Raw genomic sequence first — 24,664 nt, 5'->3', positions numbered from 1 at the left:
AGGGTGATTTTGGTCCCTTTGTAAGTGCATTCTTTTGAACTCCCTGAGTACTGTACATTCCTTTTCTACAGTGATTTCTGACTGGAAGATGATGAATAAAGTGGTTTTGCATTACTGCATATAAAGTAAAGTCTATTGCTTCAAGTGAAACACAGCAGCGTAAGATTTTACAAAATATGCAGGTGAATGTTTCAGCATTTTGCCCCTAAACATCTGAACTAAATGTGAGCTCTCAACTTCCCCAAATCTCTCCTTCAGGTTCTAGAAGTGGCTAAATTCACATCATTAAATATAACCAGAATGTAGTTATTGTTATTATTTATGTCTTGGCAGATAATTCTTACCAATATACTGTCAGTAATATCTGCAAGTTAACACGATGGAGTTACTCAAAGCCCTTTTGGACCACACATCTCAACTCAGGCACTCCGAGGTCAGTAGCTATAGTTGTGTAGGTTTTTTTTTTTGTAACAGAAAACATAAATGATACTAACCATCCAACCACCTAACTCCACATTTTCAAAACACAGTAGTTCATAGCAGTTGATAATTAAATTAGTAATAAAAAAAGAGTGTAACACTTCAATATGAGTACAAACAAAATACTCGTATTGAAGTACGAGTACAAGCAAAGTACTGAGAATAAACTGTAGTTTATCCAGTTCCAAAAATAACTAAGTCAAAGCAGTGCTGAACATTTGCTTATTGACATTTTCCATTTTCATAAAAAAGAAGACTGGGCAGCACAATGAAACATAAAAGAAACTCAGGTAAGATGTGTTTACTTTTTAAAAAATAATTTATAAAATAACAAATTATAAACAGTTCATTATGTAGCATCGATATAAAGAGTTTAAAGTCACTGAATCAATCAGTATATACTGAAGATAAGATACTTCGATACCAAACGAGGCCTCCAGTTATTTAAGAACTTTGAATTATTTAGCTCATTATAGTATTATACCTTAAATTCAACAGATATGGCTGAATCTGTGTACTAGTTAAAATATAATACTGTAACTGCACACAAAAAAATGTATTTATATATAGTTTTACAGTGTATGCATGTGTGTGTATATATTTTTTACTCACCAACAAACACAATGCAGACAATAGAAGGCAGCATAGAAATAGTGTTTTGAATATAAAAATGTTTTGTTTTCAACTGAGTAGAAAATGTGTAATTTGCATTTTGGCAGACTTACTGGTACTACTGTACAAAACCAGGAAAAAGGTCATGCAAAGGGTTAATATAATTCTTCAACATATATAAGGGAAAACAAAAACAACTAGCAGATTTGAGAATACTTTGCAATTAATGGAAAAAGCATCCAAAAGACAACGTAAAATACAGAAATGGTTGAGTTTTGTTCTTTTAAACCTGGTTGTACCCTAGTACAGATGATGGACTCTATTTTGATGCTCAACCCAAAAAAAAAAAAAAGAATAAAAAAGAGAATAAAGTCCTTCTTCTTTCGACAAATACTTTGCTAAACTCAAGTGATTTCAGAAGCATAGTGGTATAATGGCCATTAAAAAAAAAAAAAAAGAAAAGAGAGAAGAAAGTATTATGGACATAAAATGTTACCAAAATAATAACCACACTCAAAAATATATTTTCTTTCCCCTACTTACAATTATGTTTGTTAAAAAAAACAAAAACCAAACAAAGCTTTTACAATATCAAACCAACTATTGGCTTTCCTAATAAACTTGGTTAAGTACTCTCCCTGTATATCCCGTTTCTCTTAAGCATTTAGCAGTTTTTATTATACACAAGGTAATGTCTCTGAAGGAATTCAACAGGTTTGTATTTTTTTTAAAAATTAGGTATAGCTTTTTGTATTTCATCGAGTCATTCATTCTGTTTTAGCTGCAACGTCTAACATGCTCCAAAACATATTCAGGGAAGTGCAAGCTGCAGACTTGTAAGCCATCCAGCTTGCATGGCATCCTTGGATATTCATCTTCTTTCCATTTGTTTTCCTCTGGATCAAAGGTGAGAATCGAATCACTGTAATGACCATTGTAACAAAGGCCTCCAAGAACCATTATCTGTTTGTCCAGAACAGCTACACCATGACCACTCCTACCGATAGGCATAGAAGCCAATATAGTCCATTGATCAGTATCTGGGTCATAAACCTCTGTAGAAGGACATCCTTGAGATTCAAAGGAGGCCCTTAGGATCACACAGACACCACCAAAGACATAAAGCTTACCATTATAAGAAATCATTTTGTGAAAGCATCTTGCGTAATTCATTTTGCATTTGTTCTCCCAACAGTTAGTGACCACTTGAGTTCTCCTTGTTCGCTGCTCTACTGTCCCTTCTTTACTGGGATCAAACACGCACACTTGCTTAGAAGTTGAAGATGATGTAATTCCACCAGTGATATACAACTTGTTACCAAGCACAGTCCCTTCATGTCCATATTTATTGACTGGATAGGGATCCACAAATTCCCACTTATCTTCAGTAATATCATACCGTTCAGTTGAGTAAAATGTTTCATCCCTGGTTCTCCCAGCCACTGCATAAACATACCTCCCAATAACTCCAACAGCAAACTCAGAACGTGGAACAGACATGTCTGCCATTCGTAACCAAGTGTTCTGTCTTGGGTCATATCTGAACACTTTGGATGAAGCATGAAACTCACCATCTGGCCCCAGTTCTTCCCCACCTAATAGGAACACAAAGTTATTCACAATGGCAAGGCAGTCTGGTCGTAAAGGTACTTGAGGACCCTCTAGTTCCCACCAGACCCTTGGTTTGTGCAAGAGAAGAATTTTACTGTTTACCATACTGTGTCCTATCATTCCTCTAAATACTGCAGTCTGGGGTTTGGCAGAACGAATTTTGTTCGATTTCATTTCCATCAAAGGCTGTTGGTGAACGCTATGAAAGTAATTCATGGCTTGGTCAACCTCATGTCGCAGCTGCCGGGAGTATCGATAAAACTCTGATGTTTTTACCTATGAATACATTTAAAAGATATTAAAATTCTGACCAAGAGAAACAATCCAGAAAACCTAAATGACTATGTGTCATTAGGAGATTATTTTACTTAGTTTCATTCAGGCAATCTTGAGAGCAATTGCATTTGTGCATGGAGGGTTAAACTAACGTACTGTTACCCAAAATCCAGAAGGCAATTTAATGATTAACAGCAATGACTAACATTTTTCAGCAGAATGCTCACATGCAGAATGTAAGCCAGAATTAGGCACAACTGAAATCCCCAAGCCTAAAAATCATATTCCTTCTCCCCAAAAAAAGCCTCTGTTCATCCTCTACTTTATCCATGAAGTGCCTAAATTAAAAATGCTCTGTTTTCCTGGTTTTGAAAAACACTGTATGCACCCATTCTGTGTTTACCAAGGTCTACCCTACTCTAATTTATGCTGAATTCTCACAACCAAGCCAAGCAGGTATTCCCAAACGCAAGGCTCTGCTCACAGGGCTATTTAATTGGAGTGGGGTGGGAAGGGCAGGTACCCAAACCCCTTCCTTCAAAACATTCGATCACACTAACCATTCATCATGATGGTTACCTTATGGTTTCCCCTTTGTGAGTCTCCATATGTTAACAAACGCCTTTAACACAAGGGAAGAACATCTCAACCTATAATCCTTTGGTTGTGCATTGATTTGGTTAACTGCAGAGGTGAGTTTGAGCTTCCACGTCCCAGGTGAGAGTTACAATCTTAGAACACTTCACTACTATGTGGTTATTCATTCTCAGCGCTATCTCAATTGGAAAAGAGCTATCCCTGCTCATTTTCACTGGAGTTGGGGGGCGGGGGGAAGATTGTAAAAATTTACCTTTCCAAGACCCTTCCTGCTCTCTAAGCCAATTTAAGTCCCTGAGACAATTCCAAAACACTTTTCCTGTCTTGAACATTTTAATTCATCTAGCTCTGGGCATCCCTCGGGTCATCACGTGATTCTCTTCAAAGAGGCTTCACTTTTCGTGTACAGTCTGGTCTAACACAGCATTCTGAATTACACTTCAAAAACAAATAAAAACCCGCAAGATGCTGCCAAATCCACAAATCCTCTATCAGATTTGATCCTAAATTCCAATTTCTTTCACATAAAACTGGATTGCTTTCAAACATTCCAAATGCCTTTAGTTCCCACCAGCTCTGAAAAAAAGTCATGACACTGAAATTTCGAAGTGACCACAAGATAACACCAGAAGCTACTATTTTTCAGTATCTGTGCCCCGACCTCCTCCTATATACACGTACCTAAGGCAAGGTGGTGTGAGTTTTCATGTGTATGAAATACAATTTGGAAATTAATGTTCTTTATTCCTTCTGAATAAAGTAGCTGTTGTTCCATAAACTTGTACTATTCAAATTTTGTTAGCTTTCTGTTAATAATTTCTCCTCATTGCATAGTAATCAAGACATTCTGCTGTCAGATAAACATTTTTAAAATCTTTTCAACTGTTATTACTGGACATGATTTGCACAGATTTTGAGATTGTTTTACACACCAGATTTTCAAAAAACCCTGAATACTAACCTATCATTGTAAAGCATTGTATAGCTCAAGAGTTATAGCAATGTGATGTTTTTATTTACACCTTTTCCTTCTCCCACTTTATTTTGACAAGTTCAACTTATCTTTGCTTGGAAAAAGAGGATGGTCACATGCAGATTGTATATATCATTCCGAGGCAATATCCAACTTCTTTCTACTGTTTTTATCAGGGCCGATGATGGAGCAAAAAGGTTTACTTCGATACAGTGCTTATAAAACACCCACCGTAAGCCCAACTCTTTCCAGGGATTAATAGATCTATTTTCTTATGGCAAGTAAAGAATATACCATACAAACACAAGAGATCTGCTCATATGGCATTTGTTAGAATAAACCATATTCCTTGCCCGAGTGTAAAGGCTGAACATAAATTCCAGAAAACATGCTGGGGGAGTTGGGGAGAACCACAGCACAGAAAAATGGTAAAATATAGAAAGCCTTAAGGTTACAAAAAAATGAAATAGGAAGTTCAAATAACCAAGAATCATGGGTGGGTTACTTTATGCTTAAAAGTAACTTTCAAATTCTAAAACAGCACAACTATTTCACAAACTCCCACACTGGAGCTATCATTTTTGGAATTAAACAAAAAGAGAAACGATTTTTTTTCCACCTATATGCATTTCAAGTTTTCTTGGATGATTATGGAAGACAAGAGGATCAACATGCTTACAATGTGAAGCACACCAGCAAAGCCTGGCAGAGATGGAAAACGTTTTTTCTTTCCCCCTCAACATTTACAGCTCTGTCTTTAGATCTGGAAACTGAAATGCCAGCCAGAAAGTGGAATTAAAATAAGCCTCATATATTCTCATCACTCTACTCCTTCACATAGCCTAAATCTCACGCCATGAGAGCATGCAAAAGGAAACAAGGAATATCTCTAATTCCAGAGACAGAATCTCAAGACCAGGGAATCAATCTATTATACTACTACTGATCTTGACAAAGGCACTAACATCAAAGCAAAGCCTCAATCTCTTACCTCAAACCAGAAAGACATCAAGAAGCAAACGCAACTACCACTTATAAACAACTCTTTCAGACTGAAGTTCGTGGGAAGCTATCTACAAGCACAATCTTGAAGAGATGAAAATAAAAATATGTAAGCACTAGGATTTCTTACAATATTCAGGAAAAAAAAAAAACCACAACAAAACAGAGTGTTAGACTATGTAAATTCTGGTAAGAAGAGGTAATTGAAGGCTTCCTAGACTTTGCTGTTGAGGAAAATATCGGTGTTTCTAGCCTTCCACCTTTCCCCAGCATAACCTCTGCCATATAGGAGCGGTACTTCTCCTGAGGCTCAAATGACAGTCTAAGATGGGTGTTAGGATATGCCTACCTGAAAGCACAGACTGCTCATACTTGCTTGATGCAAATGAAGACAAAGCAAATGTAGGTCAGTTTTCCCACTTTCACATTCATACTGCCTGCATGAAATCTTCCAGAATTATTTCCAAGTCCTATTCAACCCATAGTAAGGAAACCCTCTGAACACCTACACTTCCGAATAATTTTACAATACTTTTAATTATTTGTGTGTATAATCAAAATAAAGAAGCATTAAAATTCAGGTGTTTAGGTATTAAAATACAACTGTAAGTTGTGCATATAGTTTAGTTTTAGTAGATTGAACAACATGGCCTTCAGCATGCCTTTTGTGGGAATTGCTGTCTGATACCTGAAATATGCTGAAGGAAATCCTTCAGCGTTCAAAAGTAGGCTTCTGCCATTACCTATAAGTAGCAACAAGCTGTTGATCAATAAATAACAAAGAGCTTACTAACAGACTGATTTTCCTGTTAAGGTCAAATGGTGAAGCTCTATAAAAAACACGCACCTAATTACCAACATACTGAGTTAGAACGCTCACAAGTTTCTGCAAAGCATCCAAACCAGATGGAAACGTACACTAACTATGATGAACCTTGAAGTAAAACAAATGTGGTTTCTTAAGACTACATCATCAACCCCAAACTTATTTAAAAAAAAAAATAAAATAATACAAATGTTTCACAGCATTTTCAAAATTTAAAGAAAGACTATCCTGTTATCTTGCTGAAGGGTCTCAAAGAGAAGTTTAAATTGGAATTCCTTACCAACCCCATTCTCATTGTAAAAATTAATCCAAGTGCTAAAGCTTTGCTCGTGATTTTTTACATTCTTTCCAATTCTTTCTCTTCAATTTTCTGGACAAAGTCTCACAGAGGTTCTGCTGGAACATAGTGCTAATGTAAGAGCTCCTTGAAGAACCCTTATGAGAACTATCTCACTGCATCATCTACCAGTTACAGTGGTTCACAGTTGCACTTTTAGCTACACGGACAGGGAACAGTATAAACAAAATCAAATATGTCATTCAAGAAAAAAAAAGATGAAGAAAATTAAAACATCCACCTCTACTCACCCCTTGGATAGTCAATACCAAAAACATCAAAACTTTGCCAAAATCACCCCCATCCCTCCTGCCATAGTAAATTGGGGCTTGAATGCATTTTCTTTTCTTCATTTTGAATCAGTTAAACACTCAGTGAAAACCACTGGCTTTCCAAATTAATGCAGCTATTAAGAATTGCCTATTTTTCTGCTCTATTGCAATGCATGTTTTTCTAGCTGCAGTAGCTATGCAAGTTTCAGAAATTTCTATCTATATTCTATGAAAAAGTAAGGCCAAAAATGTAAGCCATTAGTTTTTAATTTGAAAAGTGATCCCCACAAAAGACCAGATGTGTCCTATGTTATGTTCATCATCTGTTCATCTAAAGCCTGTAAACAAACACTATCAAAATGTTAACACACTTACTCCAAATCAAAATTCAGTCAAATAGAAAAAGTCACAGGTATGTCTCTAAAACAGCAGCAACCAAAATTACTTTGCAACCAAACATTAGTATACATAGCACAGCAGAAGCTGTTGTACTTAACTTTCCCTTTTTCAAGCTTGGGTCATTACTTAGTTTCATCCCATGGCCAGTACGAACACTGGTCAGTACCAGTATAGGGCTTTGAAGGGCTATTCTGCAAGCGCTACCAATCACTTATTGTTTTTCAGCCTAACCACAGAAAGACAAGATGACATAGCCTCTGTGCAGCAAGGACAATGCCCTCAAATTGAGTGTTTTGCTCTTCCTTTTTATAAACCGGCAAGAGAAATTATCACAATCAAGCTGGAATCTAACTCAAATCTAATCTCTCAAATTGAACTGGAGCCAAGAATCTATATGCCAGGACCGAGATGCTCAGCACATAATAAATATGCTAGCAAATCTATCCTAGTCAGCAATAACCTTTAGACATAAAAATATCAAGTGCAGCACCTATTTAAGGTAAGAGGGGCCCACTAACCTCATCCAATAGACACTTCTTATAAGCTTCAGCATACAAAGTTGTAGAAGTAGATACATACGAATTACTAAACATGGAGGTAAATGAGAAAAAAAAAAAGAGAGAAATTCAACACATTCATCAAAGGTAAAGTCACAATGACATAAAATTACAATGACACCTTCTCAAAAGTTACTATTTTCTAGGTACAGGAAAGCACATAATATAATGTGCTATTCATCCTACTCTAAAGCATAAGCTGATTCACCTAGTGATTAGTAAGCTTCTGCTTTAAGCTGGGAATTTATAAATCAGCATGGGCTAGTCGTAGCAAACCCTACAGACTGGACATCAAAAAAAACCCTTTTGATTTTAAGGACAGAGGTTTTGAAACAACATTTCAATCTGAGTAGTACACAGTAAGTAAATGAAGCTTAAACAGTGTATGAAGGGAAATCATGACATGGTTGCCTCCAATAACACAAATATGAACTCAATGATCCAGGAGAAATACCCTCTACCTTTTAACTCCAGTTTTCCTCAATACTTAGAGAGCCATAGATATTTCAAATAAAGAAAAGCGTAACATGGATAATGGAACCTGTGCTTCTCCTCGTACACTTTTCCTTTATTTTCTGACTGTTCCCCAAAACCTTACTTCATTTATCTTTCCACTTTCCCTGACACATCTACATCTATTTTAAGGGCTGAGGAACAAAAGGAGTATCTATTCATACTTCAGAAGCAGTTCTTCCAGGACAGCTTAGAGTAAGCAAACAGGCTGCACCTTCACTCCAAATGCACATCAGCCTCAAGGTATAAATCTAGAGTCACTCATCAATTCCTTTTGAAAAGGACAAACCATCCCACTCAAAATGTAAATCTCTTCCAAAAAATGATGCAAGAAACAGAATGGCTTAAGAGGCCAAAAGTATCCTTACTGTGACTAGCAACGTTAAGTTATATAAGTTATTTATATACTACAATGACAGGCATCTTAGAAATGCATATTAGCAAGATTACATAAGAGCATGTATGACAAGCCAGCCAGTGTACAGCGAATACAGAGCTCACTGAACCGTAAGAATCAACCTCAGATTGGTACATTCACGCAGGCATTTTGTATATGCTGGCTTCAGAAAAAGGGTGAATTCTGTTTGTGGATCTCCAAAAAAAGTGGTTTCTCCAATATTTTCCTTCTTCTACACACAGAAGAGAGTTGTCCTCAGGTTACTTCTAGAACAGTTAACAGACTCTTTTATTTAAAAAAAAAAAGAAAAAAAGAAGTGTGGTCTATATTTTGATGTTAGCTCCAACTGGAGTTATCCTTTGTCACTTGTCATGCTGGATTACTCAACGCTCTCTAGCCAGGGCAAACCACAAATACATTCCTAGCTGCAGCAACAAACGACAGACTTACTTAGCTGTACTTCTCTCTGCTGAGTTGTCCCACTCCAAAATCTGCACCGGCTTCTCTCTGCTCCCAAATACAATTAATGGAAAGGGTATTCACAGATAAACCTTTTACATGTGGGCATATAAAATGGGATGCTGAAAATTACTTCTCTCCTTAAGTTGTACCTGTCTGGCCATTTGGTAGCTGTCAAGATAAAACATGAGAAGCACTGTATGCAGTGGATTTATACCACTGATAACAAAACCAGCTCCAGAAGTTATACCCAAGTATAATGCTGAAGACCAATATATACTTTTCACTTACAGAAATTTAACTGAAGACACCTTGATGCTTGAACTTCTATCCCAAAACCTCAAAGAGCTGAAGCAGTCTTTCAGACGAATCTTACACTATTAGACTGACCTTAAGAATACTCTGTGAATCCTATTAGTTTTTCTACTGAAGGGCTTAAATGATGTAACAATAATACAAAAGCATTATTAAAAGCAAGACACTCCACAACATTTTGCAGAGTTCAGCTCTTACTAGCTGGAAATGCTTTAACCCAATATAAACATTACATTATTGTTCTAAAATACATCTAGGTATTTATTTTGTTTATGTCTATAGGCTAATACAGGATCATAAATATATTTTATGTATTATTACGCCCTCTACTCAATTCACACATAAAAAAAGATTCCAAAATATAAAAACTCACTAGTCTCTGAAGTACTTAACAGCTTTTATAATTTAAAATACAAATAAGTGTAAGCATTACTGCTTAAACGATGCAGTAGCCCTTAAAACCACTAAGAACAAAACAGCGTTACCTGTATATTCACTAGATACTAAAGTAAAAATACAAAGGAAATTAATCTGTAAGAAGCCCAACAAAAACACAGGGTCTTAAATCCTATTAATTCACTGACAGGTGAAAAATACACAAGTTAAAGTTGTATCTTATCATACAAAATTAACATTGTTAAAGCAAAACAGCACAGTTTAAGTAGTTCCTAACCTAAATACCCTACTATTACTAGCCTGGGAGAGTGCTGCTTACAAAGTATTGTAATTCTCTACTGTTGACAAATACTCAGAGGTTCCCAGAAACTATAAAACAACGTTTTTTGTCTATTCTTCAACAGAACAGTAGAAAAAGCACGTTCTCTTTTAACCTCTTAATACATACAATGATCAGTTGAATTTTAGATCACCTGTTACAAAGATTCCTCTGATATTTAAAGTAAATCATTACATTTCACATTGTCAATAACTTTTGATACTATTATGTGCCTTGTGTAGAACCAAATGTATGCATAACTTTGCAGGATCAGGGCTTACTTCCAACTGCTGTGTAACAGCCCAAGAACTAAAGATACAACAACAACAAAAACACTCTGCAGATTTAACAGCAGATGCTAGTTTTCACTTAAAAATAAAAATCTGTACTTAAAAGACGTAAAATCTACAGTCACTATGTTTTGATTATATCAATAATAGTTATCATGACATAGGCCCTACACGCTGTATGCACCTCTAAAACCTCTGGAAAGCAAGAAGCAACTTGTGGAAAACAGTAAGAACAATTGAAATAAAACTTGATACAAGTGACCTTGTTTTAAAATGTCCTTTCCATATGAAATCACTTAGAAACATGTATGTAAACCTACCTGTTCTCCATTCACCACAGATATTATTGTCTAATAATCAGATGACAATACTTTTAGATGTTTGGTTTTTATGGATTTATTAGAAAAATAAATGCTACCTTTTTGTTCCTCCTAATACGTTTGGGAATCTTACCTATTTAATGACATGCTGCCCTAGCTAAATGATGAATCCTGTCTATTGGTTTTCAAATGCACCAACCTTCTCAAAAACACTGGATGGTGTCATCAAACAAAACCTGATGTTCTGAATGATGGTGTCCGTATGCCTCCAGCGTCTTCTATCATGGCGTAGCCAGGCCTGAACAGCTTCATACAGCTCTATCTCTGGAAACCTGCTCAGATGATCATTATCCAAGTAAGACATGAGCTTCTCAAAGCTCAGATACGAAAGGAAGTCAGGTCTGGACATGAGTGGCACAAAATTCTCTAGTAGAAAGGAGTCCAATTTTTCCCTGACTCCTTCGATGTTTACACCAAAATCATCCAGGAGTCTCATGATTTCTGCACAGTTTTCTAAGCAGATTTTAGCTAAGAGAAAAGAGCAGCAAAATTTTACCACCTCTATAAGCTGGACATACATGGCAGCCTGAAGTATTTCATGAACAGTGTTCATACTCAGTTCAATAGTTCCATAGTACATGAATTGGAGGACATGACTGAAGCCTGTAGCTGTCAGACCTTTCAAATGGATTTTGTCCTGATCTCGTTCTCGCATATCAGCTGTGAACATAATCCTGAAGTAATCACTCTGGGTGGCAAGCAGTGCTTTATGGGCCTGAAATTGGTGGTCTTCAATGACAAGTGTGACATCAAGAAGCAATCCCTCCTCATACAGTGCTCTGAATCCAGCAGAGACACTGGTGTCATGGATGGAGGAGCTAAACCCTTCCACGTCCCCTGCCATGAATCACCTGGGGGGAAGAAAACATAAATAAATAAAAATAAAAATAATTTGTTATTTCTAATAACATATCACAAGCTCTTCTTGACCAGATAAATCCTGAGATTGCTTTTATTAAGACTTAAAAGTCTGCACCATCCTTTTTGTTTTCTCTTCAGCTGAGAAATCAACTGAAGACACAAACTTTAAATATATCTCCCCCCAAAATATTCTCATTTTAAAGAAAGGATAATGAACAAGAATAACTATGCAATACTGTCAAAGTGATTCCTCACTTCAAACTACTTACTGGTCAGATAATGAATATGCAAAGTTAAAAAGGTTGCCATGGTTTTCTTCCTATCCCCCTCCAATCTTTCTAAAGATTTTATCTCAGGGGAGCAACAAAACACCCACACTTGAATACCAAAGGTTTCAGAAAGGAAGGCAAACTTCCTTAACTTCAGAAACAAGCTCCAGTAGATTTGTACAAGGTATCACCTAAAAAAAAATTTAGTCTCTTTAAAAATATACGTCATTTTACTCAGAAGTTATTTCTAGGAAACGGAACATTTTCAGAGATGCTATTTAAGTTTGTGTGTCTCACTTCTCCTGTAGCAACATAGTCCCTTCTTTCCCCCCTTGTTTCTTACTATAGGAATTAATTAGGTGATGAGATTATAAAAGGCAATATACTAAGGCAAGAAGAAGCACTGACAAGATTAGGTCACAATAAATATATTCTCTATACTGGGTTTACTGAAGCTTAATTGCTTATTAAGCATTTGAACATTTGCAGATGCATAGTGTTACTTACATGCAAGCTATAGTCAAACTGTGAATAAGCCAAAAATAAATTAAAGCCTAGCAGGATCCTACCCTGTTAAAGTTAAGGAAGATAAATACTAAATAAAAATCTCTATCAAAAACTATTCAAAAATCCAGGAATTTATCACAATCTTGCTCAACTGCCTTGGGTTCAGGTAGGGTGAAGTTGCATGTGTCAGCTTGAATCAATCTAACAATTTATAACTAATCAAAAGGCAACGGTGCGCTCTATTCTCCCTCTCTGTCATTCTGGGGTCTGAGCTCCTGCTCCCTACTTTAAGCCATTTCTGGGGCTCATTGGACTGCTCTAGAAAACCAATTCAACTCATAAACTTGACAGAAAACTAAACCAAGGAGGGGAACGGGACACATACAATGGCAAAAACACCAACATCGCAGCACACATAAAACCTCAAAACCAGAGAGCTTTCTGCTTATCAGTGAGCTGGCTTCTCACTTCACACAGCAGAGGGTACGGCACAAGAACCAACCTGATGCAGAGGGCAGGACATCACACATGAGCAAGAACAGGGAAGAAGAGTCACATCTTCCCATTTTGGCATTAATCAGTTACCTGAATTGGTTCACCCATTTTTGTTTCCCTTTATCCCACCTTAAATTACACTGCAGCATTCACTCAGTTATTTGTGCATTTAACCCTGAACTTCCTATAACAATTAAAGTTAATAATGTTCTGGTAACCTACATGAAAAGCTAAATAACACCAACAGCAACACATCTAAAAAACTGCAAACTCTGCTAATTGTCAAGGTTATAGGAACTTTACAGCAGTATATGGACTCAAGAGTGACTAGATTGGCCCCAATTTCACAACTTCCAAGAGCAGTTATCATGATACTCCCACTTCCTCAAGTACTACATCCTGACTGCTGCCATTTTAACTGGAACATATTTTATTAGACTCCATCAACAGATAATCATTTCCTCTCCTTAATTCATCAGCACACATCCTGGAAAACAAAACTGGAGATACTCTTTGCCTATGCAAAACTAAAATGGTGAGTGGGTGTTTGTAGCCACACCTCATGGCATTAGCACTGCTCCCACACTGCTGAATCCTGCTGACAGGTTCTGTGCACAATAGAGTTAATGCTGGGAGCGCTCCTGAAAATTAAGGTTTTATGACAAAATTCAAATTCCTGAAAGTAAGAGCAACAGCAAGAGAACAAAGCTGACAGTTCAATCACTTTATTGCCGGCATCCATGATAGCACATTCCCCTCAATTTCACTAGAGAGAAAATGCAAACTGCTCTGAAGCTTCATATTGTGAGTCCCTTATTTCTGAACACAGCACATGCCTACCAGAAAGAAAATTTACCATTAAATATTTTTCTTAGCTATTGCTAAATCTTGCACAAAAACAGATAATGAAAGAATTACTTTACTAACTCTTAGCACCAAAAAAAGAAGGAACAAACTGAAGAGGAAGCATATAGCCTCACTTTTCAGGATTTTGCTTTCTGATTGGATTTCTGATATGAAATACAAGGTAAACACTAATATTAGCTTTTTTCTTCCTCTAGAGCACTTGTAACAGCTCCCTCCCCCAGCCCCAGTTTGCTGCTGTTTAATAACAGTTGAGGTCATACTTCAGTCTTTCCTGTTTAAGAGATTTAATGGTCACTTGCCTTTAAATGGGCCACCCATTTTCATAAACTATACAGCAACTTGAAACCACTGTGTCTCAATTCTGTTTGAAATTGGTAAAGAGGTCCAAAGGTTACCAGGATTCTCAGACAGTACAACTGTATAAGCTGCATTTCTTTAGGAGATCAACTAAAACACATGGCTCAGTTTCAGTTCCATGATCAATGGAAAAGACTGGACAGGACAGTTGCAATTTACAAATGTAAGACATAAACAGAGTAACATAACAATATATTTGGAAGAAAGAAAAAAAAAAAGGAGTCAGAAATGAAGTAACATTCCCCAGGTGACTGAAGCAACATATATTAATCTGAAAATAATAGGATCTCCTATCACACAGGCTCATGCAGGCAACAATCTCACAAAAGGGATTTCTTCAAAACAGTACATACGTTACTGCGTACGTGAACAACATAGAAGAACCATATCAGTGAGCTCCAAACACATAATAGGGTCTTCCCCCTTAACTTGAGAAAGATAATTACATTATAGGCACTCTGCAATTAAAAGGAGAGAAAATAACTTTTACATAGGATGGCTTTTAGAAGGCCTCTTTCAAAGAAGCAAAAAGGAAAAGCTGGCAAGTGAAGACAAGCAGAGACAAATGGTACAGGGTAAACACACCAAATCCAGAGAAGCACCTCCAGTGTTCTTTTTAAGGATCAAAACAAATAAATAATACACAAAAACAAGAAACCAGCATCAGAGAGAGTGCTGGGCAACTGGCTTTAGGTGGTCCTGCTGAGCAGGCGGGTGGGCCAGGTGACTTCCAGACGCCCCTTCCAACCTCAATCAGTCTGTAATTCTGGGACCATGTTGCTTTTCAATAGAGACTGCACTGATTTTTACTTTTTTATGGCCATCCTTTTAATTCTGGTTAAATAGCAATAAGGCACTCACACACACAAATCTGATATAAGCTACTACCCTTCGAATTTTAATTCTATCGAAAAAATAAAGTGTTAGGAATCACCAAAAGACATTTTAAAATCCCCTGCATTTAGGGAACAACTTTAAGGGTTCTAATTTTCACATCTCCCTAAAACTGGCTATTCCATAAAAATATATTAAAACCAGAAGTCAGCTGCAAAACTCTATAATGGTAACAAAGTGATCAACACTCTGAAATTATTATTTATGAATATTTAAAAAATGTGGGGGTTTAAGTCACTTAATCCTTCCTTTCACATCCTTGCTTATATTATTTTTAGTAAATCTACAGTTTTCAATCTCACAATATTCTTCCTCTCAAACATCAGACAGCATTTAATGGTTTATTTAAGTAGAGACAAAACCAGTAAGGCTTCTTCATAACAACAACTAAAGAAGCTTCAGAATTCTATGAGTGAAAAGCAAAAGAATACTTGTCTTCCTGCATTAAATACAAGGAGTAAATATCCTTTTGTGGCATAAAGCCATACAAAGCACCAACCGATATATTTTTCTTTACAACACAAAAATGTATTGTCCAGTGCAAATACACAGGGGATTAAAATAGCACAGAGACTGGGAAACTAGATAGTTAAATGCATATTATGATCAACTGGTAAAAATCTTTATTTCTATAGCTAGTATCCTTAGCCAAAAGCAAATAGCAATGTGGTAGTTCAAATACTAAAAAAGCAATACAAAATACTCTCAAATTAAGTCATTTTTCTAAAGCATAGCTATGCCATTCCTCCCACACACAGACTCACAATCTTAGATGTAATTCGATGCACTATTCGAATGCTGCAGCTTATTTCCCAGAGGACAATAACATAATGATTTTTTTTTTCACATTTTCAATAAAAATGCAAAATTCAGAGTTAGATTTTCTTCATCCATGCAAATCACAATAGCACACTCAATCCTAAGGAAGACATGTAGCCTGCAGCGGTCTATAAGAAAACTGGAACAAAAAATTCCAATGTATAAACAATAAAGGGGAAAAATAGAAAAAAAAAAATCTAAGTTGACGTTCTGCATTGTTCTGCGCATACTAGAGCTGATCAGTATAATGCAGCACAGGAAGTAAGATTCTCTGCTGAAAAGCCAAAAGAGAAATACTCTTAACCTTATTAGCTTTCCCTGATATTTCTTCCTCTTTTAGCACATAATGCATTACAGAGTCTACTCTGCCGTGACTGTAAAAGCATTTACTTGGAACACTGATTTCTCATCTTTATTCCACAGCTCTAATAAAAGTCTGAAAACCCTGTTCCAGACTGCTTTTTCTTGCTAAACAAGGAGGACCTTCTTTCCTCAGGCTCTTAGCCACAAACAGAAGAAATGGAGTCTAAAGGCACAGGCTATTTATGAGGAAGTTATGGAATACCCAGTTTTGGCTCATGTCTTGCTTGATTTAAAAATCTATCCAAAAGCAGTACTTACTGAAAAAGTGCCCTTCAAATAAGTGTGTTTATGTAATATGTAAGCTTATGTGCACTTTCTAGGAATAGAAACGTATTGTTCTAGGAAAGTAATTGACAATACCAGCTCTAGCACACCAGCTGAAGGGCAGATTTCTGCTTTCCTTTACTGCTGTTCCTTAATAACTCATTTGAGATGCTGAGACAGAACTACCAAGTTCCTTTGTTTACAGATTTTGAAGTACCTGTTCGTTCTACCTACCTCATAGAAATTCTAAGAAAGCCCCTATGTGAACACAGCTGAACAACAAGTTTTCACATAATAGAACACTCTGTCTAAGAGTTACAAGAAAAGATTTCACCAGACATACAGAACCATGCTTTGGTTACACAAAGAACTAAAATAGAGCTTAAAATCCAATAATCTGTTCCATCTATCCCATTCCTTTTATCCATCAAACGCGTGCATTTAAATGCAAATTTTAAAGCCATTACATATGCTTTATTTAGTGAGATGCGTAGCAAAGACTGCTTTGAGCAGAACTCTTTGACCCAAATTTTGCTAAAACAAACACTTTCCTGCATAAATATGACATTTCTTCATAGTCAAATGTTACACACACGTATGAAAACACAGTACACACAGGCATTTGCACATACAAGCAAAACATTCTCAACTGCACATATTCATCACTAAAAACCAGGCCTTTAAATGCATTGTACTGCAATGAGTGAGAATGCAATGAGTGTGCCTACATACATTCACACAGTGTAAATAACTTATCCCCCAAATTAAACTTTTGTTTACATGGTTTGACACTAAAAGCATTAAACCTTGTCTGAACCACCAGTTCTTATCATAATTCCCCACTAACAGCAACAGAAGGAATGATGTAAAAGTGAGATAAATCAATAACCAGCGGATATTGAAACATTCCATCGCTACAATTGCAAAGGTAGGAAACAAAGAAACACAGCAAGGTCATACGCGTTTTATCTAAAATCCTTTATAATTAATATGCTATATTAGAAAAACAACTTATCTTAAAAACATCGGTAGGTTCACACTAAAGACTTCACCCAATCCTTGCTGAGAATTCCAAAACCACTGGATTACTTTAGAAGCAAGAAGTTAGGAGTTTACCAGTCGCTGCCAGTCAGAGGAACCAGACTGCCAGAATTCTAGAAATTAAAACTTGGATACTCCTGAAAACTGTCCACAGTGCATGAAGAATTTCTTTGGGGCACGCATCTGATCCTGACAGATCCTCTTACAATCTCTACCCACATTGCCATCTCTGAGCGACCTGCATCAGTTTGTAACAACAGTGGCACTTTTATAACGTATCGGTTGTCTCCGAGGTCATTATGGTTATTCTAGAAGCATTATCAGAACCAGTTATAACCAAACATATGAAAACTCAGTATGGATTGTGTCTCAGCTCAATATGGTTATACATCACTCTATAAGTACGGTAGAACCCTGCCGAGTAGTCTTTAGCTGTCTTCATAGAGACAGTACTAGGAGAGTCCCATTTTCTTTTTGAGAAACCTCTAACTCAAGCAGATGCTCTCATATGCATGTATTTATAATGGATAGGGTTCTCAACTCATATTACTATCTGTCCCTAAAAGCTTGCATTACAATCAAATTCAGTCTTTCTGCAGAAAATTACCCAAACGTTACAAGCACACACAGACACAAAAGATCAGAACCATTTCGTTTCAAAATACTGTTAAAGAGTATATTTTTCACCTATGTTGAATTTAGACGAATACTAATTATGTCAGAAACTTCCCACTGTACAACAGTAGCCACCAGAGGATAAAGTATGTTTCCCAAATCAGCCCTTAAATAAGCTTTAGGATGACTATCTAAAGGATTCTGATGAAAGTACATGCTTGACAAATATTTTAAGACTACTAGACATTCATCAGCTGTAGTTACTTGACCAGTTTAACTTCACCTAACTGAATTTAAACTCAGCTTTCATCTCATGAATTAACACCAATGAGATATCTATTAGTTTCTCATCGTACTTTATGTGGATGATGTAACTGCACTCCAGACATTAAGGTATTTTAAACCATTTGGCTAAAAGATCATCGCATCACTACACCTGTAGAAAAAAACACGCTCCTGAACGTAGAGCAAGCTCAGCTCAATGCTCTTCCAGTTATATTTACTGCTACCAGAACAGGTGCCCAGTATAAAAAATTTTTAAGTCTTTACCTAGAAAAACTTGTATCACTAATACCTAAGAGTTAAATGATGGCAGTGTTGAAAACTACAGATTTGCCACTGCTCTCAAAGCAGACAGAACTGCTCTATCCTTTACTTGTTTACATCAAAGTGCTTAGACTCCTGGCACATAAACGTTTAGCATAATAAAAGGGTAATGAGATAGAAGTAGCACTTAAACTATATTAGTAAAAATAATTTAAATCTAAATTAAGATAGTTGAACTACCCCTTACTTTTTATAATCTGTATATTTTTTGCTTAAATACTTTTAACATCTTCTGAGAAAATGAGATTGAAATTTTGCCTTTTGTTCAAGAAATACAGCTTTTGATCTCAATGCCAAATGTCAACCTCATTTGTCAGAAAAACAGAAATCTCGTATGAAATTTCTAAAATTTTCCCTCAAATTGGCAGCGAGACAAATGAAAAAGACCCAGCGTCTCCAGTGTGAGCTCAACAGTTATCTGTCCTGCTTTGCTTGCTGAAAAGCAAATCAACACGTGTAAATCCAAACCAGCCATAGGGTATAATTAAGGAAAGTGAAAGGAGATGAGTGACAGTGGGAAAGTTTATAGGCCATGTGGTAGAAATTAAACGCCTTGGCTAGGTGTTGGGAGGAAAAAGACAGAAAGGGTGTTGGCACATGGTGGTATGCTGAGCGGATCTGAGTGTGAACGGGGCAATAGTGGTGAAAGAGCTGGGCTATTATCTTAGGGACGAGTACACACAACAAAGAAGTCAAGAGGAAGCCAGACTTCAGTAGTTCTGCCCTTTTATCCAGTAACAGCTTTATAGTTCCCCTATTCTTCTTCTGAAGGAGGAAATATAAAAATTAAAAAACCTTTTATTTTTTAAGTGACATTTAAGTATTCACCAAATAGGTCAGATCTCCAGTACCCCTCCCAAGCGGCAGTCTGCTCCTTCTGCTCACAGATCCTTTTTTTCTCCCACAACGGCGCTGACCGCGAAAGAGTCATTTTCGGGGTAGGCGCTCAGATGACCTACTTCAGCTTCTCTACTTGACACGCTTAGCACCGCTCCGCTCTGAGCCAAAGCTCACGGGCCGAGCTCCCTTCCCGGAGTTAGAGACGTGCACGCCGCAGTAGCCGCGGCCGCCCTTCAAAGCCGTCCCGCCATCCCCCGCCCCGCGGGCGCGCAAGGCTCTAACGGCGCCCGCGCGCCCCCGCCATGCCCGCCGCCCCCTCTACAGCCTGCCTTCCGCCGCCGCCGCCCCCGTCCCCGGCGGCCGCTCGTCCCGCCGCCCCTCCCCGCTTCGGCCGGCAGAGACCGAGAGGAGGAGGGTCCCTGAAGGCCGGGAAGGGGCCCGGGCCGCCCTCGGTGGGGCGGGCAGCGGCGGGAGGACCCGGGGGACCCCGGCGGCGGCTTCACCTACCTCTCGGCAGCGGCGGCGCTGAAGACGCGGCTCCTCCCGCTGGACCGGCAAAGAGGGGGGCCTCTGTGTAACATAAAGCCGGGGGCGGCGGCGGAGGGAGGCGCCGGGGGGCTGAAGAGAGGGGCAATGGCTGAGGCAAAGCCGGGAGGAGGAGGCGGAGGAGGAGGAGGAAAGGGGGGATCCTGGGCTCCCTCCTCCCCGCGGTCCGCGCTCAGGGGGAGGTGGGGAGCCGCCCCCCGCCGCGCCGTGCCTGTGCCGCGCCGCCCGGGCACCGGCGCTCCCGGCCCTGCCTGGCCTGGCCTCCTCCCCGGGGTCCCTGCCGTTCCCGCCCGCCCCCCCGCCGCTCACACTTGTTTACCTTCTGCGCTGCCTAGCACGGCCGCAGGCGCCATCTTCCCCCGCCACCGGCACCCCGCGCCGGCCGTCACTTCCGCCGCCACCTGCGGGTCCAGCGGAGGGAAGCGGGGGGTTGGGAGGGGAGCGGCTGCCCGGGACGGCAAAGCCACCGCCGCGCCCCCGCCTCGGGGCAGCCCGCATCCGGCGGCCTACCCTATCCCACCGCCACCTCCCTGGGTCAGCCAGGTACCGGGCCGGCCCCGGTCCCGCCAGCCCGCACTGGCAGCCGCGGGGAAGAGGAGCCCCTTACCGGAGCCTAGCAGAGGCTGCACATGGCTGGGCCTTGAGGACGCGGCATCAAGAAGCATCGTCTGCATCTGGCTCCGCTGTGGGTGGCTCCAGGGTGTGCTGTTCCCTTCCACCCCTCAGCCTCCGGGCCGGGCCCCTGCTTCCTCAATGCTTCCGCAGCTCCCGGTGTCCTCGGGCAGCAGCCCCGCGGGGGCACTGAGCTACAGCCCACCCCGGGCAATAACAATCCCCGCTAGGAGCTGGCCGAACTCCTTCCCGGACACCTGGCCAGCTCCCCACAAGCAGCCTGGCCAGCCAGCGTGGGAACCAGGTCACCACAGCCCCGCGGGTCAGGGCCACGGGTGCTTGGCATAGCAACAAGCCGCAAGCAGCTGGGGGCGGGGTGGGGGGGGGAGGACGGCAGCCCAGCATGGGACAAACAGGGCTTGGCGTTAGCACAGACATCAGCTCCTTGCCTTCTCTATCTCGCCTTTGCCTGGCAAATTCCGACTTTATTATAAGCGGTGAACTAAACTGTGTGGACCTTTGGTTTGCCACTGCCACCCCCAAACCATTTGCCACCTGCTACGTACCTCCCTGTCACCTCTGTCACTCACTGCTTTAAATAGCAGGCCACGTGCTGCCATCCTCTCCCTGTTTATTGCCATTCCCATCCCCTTCGTTGCCTATTTTCAGTCTCTCGTTACCACCCCCACCCCATTCTTCATTTACACAACAAGAGCCGTTACCTCCTCTGTAGCTGCCACCCCCAAGCTGAACATCTTTCCCACCTTTCACAGCTTCACACAATGAACCAGCGATTCCATGCGCTGCTCCCCACAAAAGACTTCCCACTGCTATTCCCACTCCCTTCAGCAGCCCCCCTGCCGCTCCCTCACGGCCTGCTTATTCCACACTACAATCAACCTGCTGCCGTTCCCTCCTTCATCCCAACCGCCCGACTCGGCAAACTTCACACTATTCCACTGCATCCGCTTCCTCACGCAGGACGTTTGCCCCATCTCCCCGGTCACCGTTTGAAAACCTGTCACTCGTGCGTTTACAGTGAAACGACCAACCTTCACGTACCGACTCCACCAAGGCAGCCACTGTTCCTGCCACCTAAGTCCCAAAGGAAAAGACATTCTCTCCCTTACTCACTGGCCACGTCTTCTGCTGCACCAAGCACGTACTCACTCACATCTCGTGCTTCGGCAAAGAAAAACCTGGAGTAGAAAGTAAGGTTTTCCTACACAGAAGTGATACAACCAAAACTTCATGCATCCTTCTGCCCTCTTTGGACTTTTGACCTTTCATAGGTCAGCGAGCCTGGAAAAAGCTAAGCAGGACTGTTTTGATTTACCTGACTGTCATTTTGCTGTTTGCAGTTTGTGGCAAGCTGAGGCGCAAGATGATCTTCAGGTCTCTCCTACACGCTGCCACGGAAGACGACCTCAAACCTAGCCAACAACAACAACAACAAAAGCCCAGCAGCTTTGACATACTTATTCTCAACATTTACACGCAAAAAATCCCAAACTCCACCCCCTTCTCCTTCACATTGAGCAATCTGCCTCTACCGAAAAATCGAAATATGTTAATAACACCTCAATTGTAATCTCCTAAATAAAAATGTGAGACACTTAAATTTGGGCCCTCAACAATGGCCAGTGGTGTCAACATTGCCTTAGTCAATATTAATTTACACAGAGATTTGGGCTGATGCCTCTGATTTAGGCACCTGCACAAAGTCAGCTACTAAATAGTTCCTACAGACTTAAATGAGACTATTGCAATAAATAAAATTCTGGACATACGTTTTTGAGCTATATACTATTTACCATTTAATCTGAGTAATTTTAAATGTTATTTAATTTAGACATATATGCATAATATACTTGACAACTCCTAGAAATGTTTTTACCTACTTTAATTAGACATTTGCAGTCTTTAGACTTTTCTGTTTTTTCTTCATGCCACAAATATTCCGAAATACAGTCAAAGTAACAAGACAAAGTAGCAAGACTATCTCAGAATATGCAAAAGGTATAATCTCATTGTTAAAATAGCAGCAACAGTTGTTTGTTTTTTTTTTTTTCAGATTCCTGACAGAGTTCTTGGCAAGGATTAAATCCTTTATAAAGGCTGCTGCAAATGTGACAAAAACTGTTTCCGTAATTTTACAGTGCACTGCATTATTGCATAATTTAAATGTCTAAGTAACTACAGAGCCTAGTATTTTCAGTTCATTTTCATAAAAGAGTGATTATACATGCCTGGACGTCAAGGCAACTACAACCAAGTATTGCATCATGTTCCCACTATACTTTGTGTATCTCAGTCAGAAGCATCTATAATTTTTCCCAGAAGTGAGATATTTTATATAGAATTGAAAACACCATGTGGCTTGAGGAGAAATTAGATATGAAAATTTATTTTCCAGACCAATGTGCAAAATTATTGGGTTGCAAAACAAAATACATTTTGTCATTGGCAACAGCATTATACATACTGTAAGTTTCTTACCACATGTTTATTTCTTCAAAACAAGAATGCTGGCAATGTATTTGCTCTAGGTATATCCAGCAGAACTCACTACTAACTCTTGTATCAGGAAAGAATGGAAACAGTTGTATTTACAAAAGTGGGAGGTTACAAGCACTGTTAAACCAGGCATACCAGTTTCACGCAGATTTCCATCATCGCTTTTCAATCACATGGGTGTCTGCTCCAAACCTGTTTTTGTGATCCAAGCAGTCAGCCAGGCAAAAATCTGAGAACCATCACATTTTCCAGTAAGCAAAGCCACTGTCGATGAATGTGCACATATTTGACGTAATTGGTTACTTACACTGAAACCTGTTTCTCTGATCATCGAAGAAATCCTATTAGTAGCAACGACCTCTACGCCTTTAAGAAGTTTCCATGAAGGAGAAGTCAATTCAATTTCCCATGGGGGACGGTTGTGAATTTGGCCTTTAGTCTCTGTTGAATCTCTAAGCTGGCTCTCATCACCGGATCAGGGATTTTATTGGATTTTTAAAGCATTTATGTTGTACCCAACTCTGAACACAGCACACATTTGGTGGGGTTTTTAGCTGTTTGGTACAAAAGATTCAAGCTGTTCATATCTTGGGGCAGGGTCTTATACTCATATGGTCTCCCTAACACTAAGCACTCCATCTACTAAAGACAGTAACAAGGAAAAGGTTGAAATTCAAAATCTTATTGGGCTCATGGCCAGCAGAGATTACTAACACGTGCAGTGTGACATTTTACTGTTCAAGCGGATAAGCTGATCAGACATCAAATTAGATACACTCATTCCTAGTACATACAAGCATATCTCACTTCCATTTTACCCCCATCTTCCTTTCTTCGTCACACCCACCCCGCTGCCCCAAATAAACCTACACTGCCATGCTGTGAGACGTGCATCAACAAATGCTGATGCACAAACGGCAAACATGGGATAAATCTCCTTTTTTTTTTTTTGATGTGCCTTTCAACCAAACTACGTCCCCATCCTGACCACTCTACCGAAGCAATGACGGTATTTTACGTACGCAGGCACACAGCGCTAGCACAGGGTAACCGCGGCCCTGCCGCCAAGACAAAAGACGATCCCCCTCCCCACAGGAATACTCAGAAGCGCGGATTCCCCGGACGCTTGTTCCGGCAGGGCTGTGTGTGAGACCACCCGCACGGACTCCATAGCGCTGCC

The 24,664-nt window shown here is 39.6% G+C and overlaps 1 protein-coding gene across 1 annotated transcript; it reads right to left on the bottom strand.

Annotated features, from left to right (window-relative positions):
- Positions 1 to 467: 467 nt before the first annotated feature.
- KLHL15 (kelch like family member 15) lies at positions 468 to 20,736 on the bottom strand. The gene is made up of 3 exons (XM_074151218.1): positions 20,675 to 20,736; positions 11,151 to 11,862; positions 468 to 2,979 (listed from the first exon to the last, which is right to left on the bottom strand). The coding sequence occupies exons 2-3, from the start codon at positions 11,853 to 11,855 to the stop codon at positions 1,870 to 1,872; spliced, it is 1,815 nt and encodes a 604-aa protein (XP_074007319.1). The 5' UTR covers positions 11,856 to 11,862; positions 20,675 to 20,736; the 3' UTR covers positions 468 to 1,869.
- Between the last annotated feature and the right edge of the window lie 3,928 nt (positions 20,737 to 24,664).

Source organism: Numenius arquata, chromosome 1 (assembly GCF_964106895.1).
Source record: "Numenius arquata chromosome 1, bNumArq3.hap1.1, whole genome shotgun sequence".
In the NCBI taxonomy this organism is placed as follows: domain Eukaryota; kingdom Metazoa; phylum Chordata; class Aves; order Charadriiformes; family Scolopacidae; genus Numenius; species Numenius arquata.
The sequence above is the reverse complement of the archived record's forward strand: the minus strand, read 5'-3'. Positions and strand labels throughout refer to the sequence as shown.

Bases quoted from the DNA above. Each gene is read 5' to 3' on its own strand.
- KLHL15 (XM_074151218.1), bottom strand. From the start codon at position 11,855: ATGGCAGGGGACGTGGAAGGGTTTAGCTCCTCCATCCATGACACCAGT. The intron at 2,980-11,150 runs GTTGGTGCATTT...ATGTATTCATAG, and splicing joins CATCCAGTGTTTTTGAGAAG to GTAAAAACATCAGAGTTTTA.